This window comes from Pleurodeles waltl, chromosome 10 (genome assembly GCF_031143425.1).
Source record: "Pleurodeles waltl isolate 20211129_DDA chromosome 10, aPleWal1.hap1.20221129, whole genome shotgun sequence".
In the NCBI taxonomy this organism is placed as follows: domain Eukaryota; kingdom Metazoa; phylum Chordata; class Amphibia; order Caudata; family Salamandridae; genus Pleurodeles; species Pleurodeles waltl.
In genome coordinates this window covers 135,634,729-135,646,771 of record NC_090449.1, presented here as the reverse complement: position 1 = coordinate 135,646,771, position 12,043 = coordinate 135,634,729, and the positions used below count along the sequence as shown (strand labels likewise).

The following is a 12,043-nucleotide window of genomic DNA, read 5'->3' as shown; positions in this document are numbered from 1 at the left end:
ATATCCCTTATCCTCTTAAGAGGGGGAAAGATTTGACATTGTATCCAGTAGTGCCTCTATGAACAGCATATGCTGTGAGGGCTCCAGGTGAGTCGTGGGTATGCTGATGGAAAAGCCCAGGTCATATAGCAATGACACAGTGGACTGCAGGTGATACTATCTTTGGAGATGTGGCATTCAAGAGCCAGTCGTTCAAATACGGAAACATTTAGATTCCTTATCTTTTGATCTCTCCCATGAACACTCGTGCAGCAGAGCTACCACCTCCAACAAGCACCACATGCTCAACAAGAGGGAACTAGGAGTGCTTCCCTGCTGTGGCTGGGGATTAAGAGGACAACGAAAAGGAAGCAAGACATAAGGCCCAACCTCTACCCTTGTCAAAACCCCAGTTCTGCTTAAATAAGTTGTTCTGTCGATGTGGTTGCTGCTGTTGGCCTTGCTGTCTACCGCGAAAGGAGAAGAATCTGGCAAACCTGTGAAATTTACAAAATTTTCTATAACCTTGTTGCTGTCTGGAATCCTAGAGACCTAGTAGTGGCCTTTACTGTCCTTGAACTTCTGAAGGGCCAAATCCACATATTCCTTGAATAGCAATGAACCAGCAACAGGGAGGTCCATCAGGGTTGCTTCAGCATGGCTGTGGAAACCTGGGATTGTGTAACAAGATGGGACGCCTTACTGCCACGGAAGTGCCCATCACATGTGCTATGTAACCAGCAGTTTCCAAGCCAGACTGAATCACCCGTCTGGTCACAATCTTGAGAACAAATTCTGTGAAATGTATCTGCAGATGTCTGGGACATTTGGGAATAACCATTTGGGCCATGTTCCACAGGGGATGGGAGTAAAGATCCATTAAACCGCAGCACCTAGGAACTCAAGGGCCATGATTCCATTGAGAAGGACTTCGTCTGAAAGTGTTTTTTTCTTAGTGCCTGCGTGGGAGGAGGTGGGTATGGCTCCAATAACATTACAGTGGTGTGGTTTTCAGTACTAGGATGAAGCCAGCACACCCTACTCGCGTCAAGAGCTAATAAAAAGTAAGCAGATCCAGTCTGAAGTCTAGGACATTGAAAAGCATAGGAATCTACAAGTAGAATTATCCATCAGAAACAGGCACTACTTTTCTTCCTAATTCATGTGGAACTAAAAGAAGTGTGATACAATCTAGATCACTGTAATTTTTCAAAATGCAGAATAATTTAACTGGTCTTTCTGGACAAAGGTTATACCCGTCTTTATTTTCTGCTTGCTGATTTGTTTGGTTTCTTCTTTTTTGGCTTCTTCATTTGTCCACAAGTGAACAGTTACTTTCCTTTCAGGCTGCAGCAACTTGGAAATGAAGGCAAATCAAGAAAGAAGAATGGTTTTACGGACCTGGTGCAGGTTTTGGTACCAACGTGCTGCTGGATACACAATACAAAGATATGGTAATCTGCTATCTAACCCATCCATTAATCTCTGTAACCAGGCTTGGAACCAGAAGAGAACATGAAAAGAAGACAAGAATGCATTGGTTGCCAAAGGTAGAAGGATGTCAGCTGGGAGAGATTTCTTAGGGATAACATTTTCACCTGTTGTTGTATGACCTACATTATCTTTGTCATTATCGAAATTCCTTGGGAATTTTTTTTTTAGGGGAGACAACGTTTCATAAATCCTGCTCCTCTCTCATAATTCTGTACATTGGCTTAAAGTATGAGGCATGCAAATCTTCCAGGGTGGGTTTGGCTCGTTCAAAAGGAAGCGACTGACTACCGCCTCCTGATCACCAGGCTTATCTAGTCTGAGTGTTCATTAGACAGTCATGTCCAAAAGGAAAACACCAGCCCTGCTAACTGAAGACCGGTACTTTGGGGGGCACACTGAATTCAATAGTTACAGTATTCATTAGTTTATTCAAACAGTGTACAACCCCACACTTGCCATTTACCGGAGGCTCCTTAAAACATTTTATTTATTAACCATTTTAAATAATGCAAACCAGGTGGTAGAGCACGTTACATAGGATTATGTTGCATAGTGACATACTTATGCACTATTACATAAAACAAATGCACTATCATACAGAATACAGTTATACTAAGGAAATGAAACTAATGTCAAAAAGCTCTAATGTATACCTATAATAATATGCCCTTATAAGTGATAAAGACAAAGTACCCCAGTTGCTGGGGACCAAAGAGAACTTCATAGGGAGAGCCAGTAAGCAGTCCCCCATATGAGTATAGGTAAATGCGTGTGCGGACCCCGTCAACAAAATATACTGCTACCACCATCAGTTTCCTCACATTCTGAGAAGGTAGCAAATCAGACACTTTAAACTCAGTTCAAGACACTTTTTGCTATACCAGAGTTCAAGCGGCAAGACTAGGGGTTAGACATTAAACTTCTTTAGCTGAGACACCAATGGCAAAGAAGAGTATTAACACATCAATGCTGGTACCCCTGTCTTACTAGGAACTATGGACATGATAAAGTGAGGAAACATTTTTGGGTGCCCAGGAGGACAAACATGTGAGGAAAAACATTAGGAGCTCACCTTATTAAAAAATAAAATACGTTCAGGTCTACATGAGTGAAAGCAACTGAAAAGCCAAATTGCCCAGGCCAGCACATTTGCCTGCTACCACTTACCTACAAGAAAGGAGACAACCAAGCAGTCAACCATTAAAGTACATAACGACTTAAAATTGGCCCCAAAAGAAGATCTCCTGAATTAAAAGCGCCCAAGTGCACCCAGAACACAGAGGAACAGCAGAAATTCAAAGCTGAACAGTCAAGTGTACAAAGGGCATGGTTGAGCTGGATGGACAGAGAAAAATTGGAATTCTGGATACCGCATGTGCGGTCATCAATGGAGGTGGACAGTGGAGTGTGAGGAAGAGACAGTAGCAATGTGAGAGTGCAGTGTGAGTAAGAGCATATGAGAATGTGTATTTAAAAACGGTGGATGAGAAATAAGCAAGAGCAAGCAAGAAAGCAAAATAACAAGAGTAGCAGAGCTTCTTTCCCTACTGCTGGCTTGTGTTGTGGGCGCAGCAGAAGAGCCGATGAGGTTAGGATAACATTGACAATAATTAACAGTAAAAAAAAAAAAAAAAACTGTAATTCTAAATGCTTTTCGTAACCAGAATAGGAATATCTGTAGAGTAAGCAACCCCCGCACAGGGCAAGAGTTAGTGGATTTGTAAGAATCAATTTGCAAACTTGAAGGAATGTTATTTCTACTGTGTGGGTTTATCCACGTTAGAGAGAGATTTCTGAATAGCTATTTTTTAAATATATACATGTTTAATTATTTTAAAATAAAGCAGTCGCCCCTTTCTTAATTCAGGTGGAATGAACTGTTGGGTGGTCTGAAATTGATATCAACAAAAGATAAACATAATAAAACTCAAAATGTTTCAAATAGTACAGATCTCCCATAAACGCAGAGATATATAATTACTAGGCAGCAACATCTGAACCAAATACAAACATTAAAACAAAGGTTACAGGGGCAGATATTTCTTTACACACCAAATACAGACCCCACAAAAAGATACAAAGAAGAAAAAATAATTTGAAAATTGTTACAGTGTATCAATGGAGAAAATAAGTTGATGTTTCTCAAGTTATCTACCTTTTCCGAGGCTGTGGCAAGCTTCGTGCCACTTGCATCAAATGCCAGTGCAGCTAAGGGACTGTCATGAGCTGGAATCATGTTGGCAGCACGCTGAAGAAAAAAAACAAAACGAGAAGAAAAACACTTTGGTACAATCAGCTAGCACAGCTTTTATAATCATACGTTAACTAATACCACAACCAAAGTGTCAATGGGTTTACTACCTAATTCTTAAGATACTGAGAATACTATCTGCCATAACCACTGGATTTTTTCACATGCATCTCTCCGCCACAGTACCAGAAGGAAGACATTCAATACAGCTGTTAGGTGAGCGCTTTTTTTCAAAATTAGGCTTAATGATTGCTCTGTAAATATTTCCCAATGCCTAGACGCAAGGAGTCAGGGGAAGAGGGATGAGAATGTAGTATAAATGTTATGATCTGAGATACATTTTGTTTGTGAACAAGGCTCAGATGTGAATGTATACTGATCAGAGACACAATGCACTCGGTGGGTGGTTCATTACAATTTCTTTAAAGACTATGCAGGCATGTTCTCTATTTAGTATGGGACCCAGACACATCTGCATTTAAACAAGGAAGCAATAGGCTCTCATTTCCGCCTCTCCATCGCCCTAACCTACCTATACCAGGCACTTTAAAATATTTGAATGCTGCGACATTCGTTTATGGCAATAGCCCACATTTTATCATCTGTGATGCATATGTTTCTAGCAAAGGCAAAAAAGTGAACAAATAAAAGTATTCCTCACCAGATTGATAGTGTCAAACACCTGGACCTCTCCAATGGTGGCACTCCCAGGATAAGCCAAATAGCAGTTGTCACCGTTTATAGAAAGTGCACACAATCCTGCAAGGGATCAGAAAATCCAAATACTATAAATGTATTGAAAGACTCAGCACAAAGTATGCTATTGGTTGTATTACTTAAGGAGTTGACTTAAACATGTAAAAGATTCTTTATACAACATCTATAATACTATAGCTTGATTCCTGTAACGTTTAAAACCATGCAGCAAGATGAAACTCTAATTAAAATTGTTTTCAAAACAGGGTCCACGTGTCCCATTAACAAAAACGGCATTCGGGTTATAAGGTACATCTTTCACATCGTTAAGGGCTTTATCTACACTTCTGGATGAAGAGAGGAAGAATGATTCACTTAGAATTTATTAAGTAGATAAGTGACCTTACCTGTTGGGTTTGGGGGAGTCTCCCGAATAGTGTGCAGCACTTTCATGTCTCGTATGTTGTGTATGTAAAGAGATTCTTCCAAGCATACTATCAATCTCTAAAAAGTAATTGAAATAACACAAACATTTCAGATTAAAATGATCTCCATAAACACCAAATGACCATTCACTAGCTGACTAAAACCCAGCTCAAAGTTGAGAGATCAAAAATTCAGGCATCTTTTCGATAACAGACCCAGAGCATTGCACCACAAAAAAGTGCAGTTTTATTTTGTAACAGGACACTGATCTTCAATAAATAAGTCCAAAATATCCATATCTTCTGTGTCACCAAGAAAGTTGTGAGCAAGGCTTGAACTACCTATTTTAGTTGTTTAACATCAGGATTTGGGATTTCACACCCAAATGAAAATGAAGATCATGCAGTGTGGATTTCAATGTAAAAGAAAAGACTTGCTTGGAATTTACCAAACAATTCACTATAACAAGCTATTTTTTAAAGTGATTTTTTTTTTTTGTATATTGTGGATGCCACATGCAATCAGTACCACGAGACCGTAACAACCAGAATGAAAGTATTCACTACTGCATGAATTAATGAATATATTACGTTTTCTTTAAAGGTGATTTTTATTTCACAGTACCAGACTGAATTCTCTTGAGCACTTCTCAATGAACGTCCAACCATATTTTTTATCACCGTCCTGGAAGACGCTTTTGAAGCAATTGTTCACGGCTAGAGGACGCCCCACGTCTCCTCTGTTAGTCAATGACAGCCTAATGACACAAATGTGTTTGAAAAGCCTGGACTACACGTCCATCCATACACCTTGCAGTACAGGGACTTATTAACAAGAACACTCCAGCAGGGAGGGGGAAGGCAGTATCTCCCTCCAAGCCAATAAGGATTTGGGCTTGAAAGGCACACTGTCCACTTGATAGAGCAGCGTGGTGTCCGAGCACGAACGGACGCGTACTACAAGCATGGTGGGTGGATGCAGGTTTAGACAAGAGAGGTGCCCAGGGCTTTGACACTGGTTCAAGAAAGTAGTGCTTTATGTGACCTGATGCAGGCCGGAACCGGAACCCAGGTGTAAGGAAATGCCTCCTTGGCATGGTTACCCCCTGACTTTTTGCCTTTGCTGATTTGAAAGTGTGCTGAAGCCTGCTAACCAGGCCCCAGCACCAGTGTTCTTTCCCTAACCTGTACTTTTGTTTTCACAATTGGCACACCCTGGCATCCAGGTAAGTCCCTTGTAACTGGTACCCCTGGTACCAAGGGCCCTGATGCCAGGGAAGGTCTCTAAGGGATGCAGCATGTCTTATGCCACCCTGGGGACCCCTCACTCAGCACAGACACACTGCTTGCCAGCTTGTGTGTGATGGTAAGGACAAAACGAGTAAGTCGACATGGCACTACCCTCAGGGTGCCATGCCAACCTCACACTGCCTATGCAGTATAGATAAGTCACCCCTCTAGCAGGCCTTACAGCCCTAAGGCAGGGAGCACTATACCATAGGTGAGGCCACAAGTGCATGAGCAGTGTGCCCCTACAGTGTCTAAGCAAAACCTTAAACATTGTAAGTGCAGGGTAGCCATAAGAGTATATGGTCTGGGAGTCCGTCAAACACGAACTCCACAGCACCATAATGGCTACACTGAAAACTGGGAAGTTTGGTATCAAACTTCTCAGCACAATAAATGCACACTGATTCCAGTGTGCATTTTATTGTAACATACACCCCAGAGGGCACCTTAGAGGTGCCTCCCGAAACCTTAACCAACTACCCGTGTAGGCGGTCTGGTTTTAGCAGCCTGCCACACTCGAGACATGTTGCTGGCCACATGGGGAGAGTGCCTTTGTCACTCTGTGGCTAGTAACAAAGCCTGTACTGGGTGGAGGTGCTTCACACCTCCCCCTGCAGGAACTGTAACACCTGGCGGTGAGCCTCAAAGGCTCACCCCCCTTTGTTACAGCACCACAGGACACTCCAGCTAGTGGAGTTGCCCGCCCCCTCCGGCCACGGCCCCACTTTTGGCAGCAAGGCCGGAGGAAATAATGAGAATAACAAGGAGGAGTCACTGGCCAGTCAGGATAGCCCATAAGGTGTCCTGAGCTGAGGTGACTTTAACTTTTAGAAATCCTCCATCTTGCAGATGGAGGATTCCCCCAATAGGGATAGGAATGTGATCCCATCCCCTTGGGAGGAGACACAAAGAGGGTGTACCCACCCTCAGGGCTAGTAGCCATTGGCCTACACACGCCCTTAAATTTAGTGTTTAAGGGCTCCCCAGAACCTAGGAACTCAGATTCCTGCAACCTAAGAAGAAGAGGACTGCTAAGCTGAAAAACCCTGCAGAGAAGACGGAGACACCAACTGCTTTGGCCCCAGCTCTACCGGCCTGTCTCCCCCCTTCTGAAGACACTGCTCCAGCGACGCTTTCCCCAGGGACCAGCGACCTCTGAATCCTCAGAGGACTGCCCTGCTCTAAAAGGACCAAGAACTCCCGAGGACAGCGGCTCTGTTCACCCAAGACTGCAACTTTGTTTCAAAAGGAGCAACTTTAAAACAACTGCGTTTCCCGCCGGAAGCGTGAGACTTGCTACTCTGCAACCGACGCCCCCGGCTCGACTTGTGGAGAACAAACACTTCAGGGAGGACTCCCCGGCGACTGCGAGACCGTGAGTAGCCAGAGTTGCCCCCCCTGAACCCCCACAGCGACGCTTGCAGAGGTAATCCCGAGGCTCCCCCTGACCGCGACTGCCTGTTCCTCAGATCCCGACGCCTGGAAAAGACTCTGCACCCGCAGCCCCCAGGACCTGAAGGATCCGAACTCCAGTGCAGGAGTGACCCCCAGGAGGCCCTCTCCCTTGCCAAGGCGGTGGCTACCCCGAGGAGCCCCCCCCCCTTGCCTGCATCGCTGAAGAGACCCCTTGGTCTCCCATTGATTTCTATTGCTAACCCGACGCTTGTTTGCACACTGCACCCGGCCACCCCCGTGCTGCTGATGGTGTACTTTCTGTGCTAACTTGTGTCCCCCCCGGTGCCCTACAAAACCCCCCTGGTCTGCCCTCTGAAGACGCTGGTACTTACCTGCTGGCAGACTGGAACCGGGGCACCTCCTTCTCCATTGAAGCCTATGCATTTTGGGCACCACTTGGACCTCTGCACCTGACCGGCCCTGAGCTGCTGGTGTGGTAACTTTGGGGTTGCTCTGAACCCCCAACAGTGGGCTACCTTGGACCCAAACTTGAACCCCGTAGGTGGTTTACTTACCTGCAGAAACTAACAAACTCTTACTCCCCCTAGGAACTGTGAAAATTGCACTAAGTGTCTAGTTTTAAAATAGCTATATGTGATTTATGTGAAAAGTATATATGCTATTTTTAAGTCCCTAAAGTACCTACCTGCAATACCTTTCATTTGAAGTATTACATGTAAAATTTGAACCTGTGGTTCTTAAAATAAACTAAGAAAATATATTTTTCTATACAAAAACCTATTGGCCTGGAATTGTCTCTGAGTGTGTGTTCCTCATTTATTGCTTGTGTGTGTACAACAAATGCTTAACACTACTCATTTGATAAGCCTACTGCTCGATCACACTACCACAAAATAGAGCATTAGTATTATCTCTTTTTGCCACTATCTTACCTCTAAGGGGAACCCTTGGACTCTGTGCATACTATTCCTTACTTTGAAATAGTGCATACAGAGCCAGCTTCCTACACCAGGTGACATATGGCTCTGGCAATGACACTGGAATGAGGTGGACACACATCACTACAAGCAACTCCTGGGATGCAACTCCTAGAAGTTCGCTCCTGAGCCAGGTTTCTGTACATACTGGCTACACAGTTCCTTCCTCAGCTGCACAGCATTTGGAAAAGAACAAAGACATTCACATTTGGATCAAGAAGTTCACTTTAGCCTTGATTCAAACCTTCTCTACGAGCCACCAGTTCATGGCATATTTGATTGTCACCCACCTGATTATTAAAAGGGCCTTTGTGCAAGGAAGGTGATCTCTACCCAGGTACAATACTGTTTTCTCTACTCCTTCATATCGTTGGGATATGACAGCAGCAAGTGCCAAGTCTAAAGCCTCATGAAGAATTGGTTCTTTAAATCTTGAAAAGTTTGACTGACTGCTCTATTGAGTTCACATAATAAACCTGTTTGTTATGCTGATCGGAGTCCATAATAGCAGGCTCTCGGGTTAAAATAAGCAGAGATAATCTGTAATAGTGTCCAACGATAAAAAACGTGCCCTACCAATGCTGTAGGTTTCAATATACATTAACAAAACACCCTTGATGGCCTATTGACTAACAAATACTTTTCCCAATCAATATGCCAGGCATGCTGCCTTTATTGTAACTTTTCATAATAAACAATCAAGTCTTATAGCCTTTATCACTGGTTTGTCACCCTAACAATAAGCTCTCCCACAAGGCAACCATCAGGTATACAGAAATAGCATTAGAAGGATGTGCAAAATTATAGCTGTCACCACAACATGAAATTCCTGCTAATAATGCCTATTGGGTATTACCAATGTGCAAAGCTTCTGTCCTAAAGGTTTGTTAGGGTGAATCACCAAAACCCTTGCCTACTACAGAAATCTCCTATTTAAATGTAACAAAATAAACGCCTACAGGCTTTAGCACAGTCATAACAATCCTCTCAAAATAGCCTATTGCCTTTAACACATGCTTTTCCTAATATGTATTGTGTAGTCAGGATTCCAGGTCCCTCGGGCCATAGGGCAATCCCAACTGGACAGAGCACCAATGCAGTTGAGGTTGTGATACCCAACAGAACAGGTGATCCTACTACACAGTCAAATAATTAAAATAGAGATCACATGTAATATTCCCCTGTACTCCATCTTACGTTTAAAATGTTAGAGCCTTCGTGGAGAGTTGGATCAGATTAATGAACTACTGGATAATTCATTGCTACTCTGCAGTAACCCTGAAAAGCAAGCACACTAGTAAGCCTGAAAAGTTACAAATGTTAAAGACTAAAGAAAAACATATAAAGACTCACTTGAATTCACAATTTCTGTTACAACACTTAAAAAGTAATATTATTCCATGGAGCGCACAAGTAAAACACGTGCCTGTTATTTTCACTGATGACTAACAATATCTAGGAGAATTTAACAGTGTAAGCATTAAATGACTGAGACTGGCTTCCACTGTCCTTCGAGGCAGCCTTAAATAGGAGTGAATGTGAACTGAAAGACTTTGAAAAATTAGAAAAATAAACTTTGGCCAATTGGTGTATAAAAGAAACAAAACAGAATAATCACAGCTGCATGAGAGAGAAACACTTTTTCAGTTGAACCACACAACTCCTGCCCAAATAAAACATGTACTCCTGTCCACAAATCATGGCAAAGCCAAAGGTCCTTGCAATAGTTTTCCTGAAAACACTTTTTGTTTTTAGATTGATTACATACAATATCATGACAGCTTGTCACACCTATAAAAAAACGCAGACTCTAATATTCCAATGAGTATATCCCAAAGGAGGTGGTGAGAAATACCTGTAAGTTGTCTTTTTCTTTGCAGGGGCCAAAGCAATGCAAATGTGTCTTGGGGGGGGGGGGGCTAGCGTAATCTCCAAGATGTGACCCCAAAACCACAGAAGCTAAGATAAGCTTTCTATCAGATCATACATATGCGGAACCAAAAAGAAAAAAAAAAAAAGTACAGACAGTCATGATGCTGTCACGGATTGTACTCTCTTCATGGTTTCCAGCCTACCATGGAATAGGTAGATGCTGAAAGAATTAAATTTACAATTGGATCCAATTACAATTTAACTCCAGAGTGCTTCTACAACAATTCACAATTTTCTCTTCTTGCTTTATTATACTATCATTTAATCTTCATTTAAAGAAAAAGTCAAGTCACACATTTTTACTTACAGGACTCCAGACTTGTTTCTATTCAAAAGGAGCAAACACTCCGAAAATATTGAAAAGGGAAGAGACAGTAGACTATCAGGCTGCCACAAATTTAAGATAAGATCTTCACAATATTATGCCTCTTTAATCAAGAAATTATACCCAAATGAAAAGTACACCTGGTAATAGTTTTGCAGTTTCAAAACCTACATCTAGATTCTTGTACATTGTTCAGGTGTATGTACATTTTTGACTGTTGTGCCGTAGGATCATATAATTTTCAACTGCTTTTGGTACAAATTCTTGATTGACACTAGAAGGACTTGCTCACCTGTCGGTTAAGTTTTACTGCCAGGATTGTGTTAGAGTAGCTGTAGTTACAGATTTCTGTTCCCTTTTTAAAGTGACAGACTTTCAGTTTACGAGGAGCTTTCAGGCTCACAATAGCTACCAGACTACTGGAAAAAAGCCTCTCCACAATGCACACATCTTCAGTGTCATCTGAAAGATAATAAAATTGGCATTAGGTCACCAAGTCAGCATAATACTTGTTTTACTTAAGTGTTTGTGTGAATAGACACACACAACATTCTGCATAGGAAACTGTAACAATTCTGCTTTATTAGGTCAAATTTGACATACAAAAACAAGTAGGGGTAAAGTATATTTTTAAGAGTTTTACATGCACATAAATTCAAGAGTAGCAACTAACTCAGCCATATGAACAAAAATGCACATATAAAATAGCAATGAAAGATCTTGCACGAAATAGTGAAGCACATAGCTGTACTGCTTCTCTCTCAATTACACTGGCTTCCAAGTCTGACATCTCTACTCCTTTCTGTGTTTCACTACCTGGCATATTACATACTCTTCATGTTTGATGGTTTTCCCAGCCTCAGTTCTTTCCTTCTCACCTTAATGCATGTACTATAGTTGCCAGCTATTTATCTATCCTATATTCACAGGTTTCTAGTTAATGAACCGACAGCCAGAGCATGCTCGTTTTTCTCCCCTTTAACAATAGCATAGACTCTATACCCTTGTTTTTCCAATTCATCTCCACATCATACTGCTTGCAGCGAGCTGTGTTTCTGTCATACTCTTGATTTAATAACTTGAAAGCCTTACGTCCCAGTTGTTGTCGCTATTTGCATGCTTCACTTCAGCCTACCACAATACTATTTACTACCCACAAATATTATTCCTATGTCTTATGAACACGGAGATTAGCTTCAAACCAGCTGCCACAGCTGATTTAATCAAAAACTGAACACTGTTCAATTCTGGAAGAAGA

General features: G+C 42.1%; 1 protein-coding gene across 4 annotated transcripts in view; it reads right to left on the bottom strand.

Moving 5' to 3' along the window:
• The window catches only part of WIPI2 (WD repeat domain, phosphoinositide interacting 2), a 182,895-nt gene that overhangs the window by 130,677 nt on the left and 40,175 nt on the right, over positions 1-12,043 (bottom strand). For all 4 annotated transcript variants that reach the window (XR_011199056.1, XM_069209979.1, XM_069209980.1 and 1 more), the window contains 4 exons: positions 11,078-11,247; positions 4,828-4,924; positions 4,386-4,483; positions 3,629-3,721 (listed from right to left, as the gene is read on the bottom strand). Coding sequence is in view for 3 of the 4 variants with exons in the window: in XM_069209979.1 (XP_069066080.1) it covers positions 3,629-3,721; positions 4,386-4,483; positions 4,828-4,924; positions 11,078-11,247 (458 nt within the window). In the remaining variant the exon portion in view is untranslated. The remainder of the gene's footprint in view (positions 1-3,628; positions 3,722-4,385; positions 4,484-4,827; positions 4,925-11,077; positions 11,248-12,043) is intronic.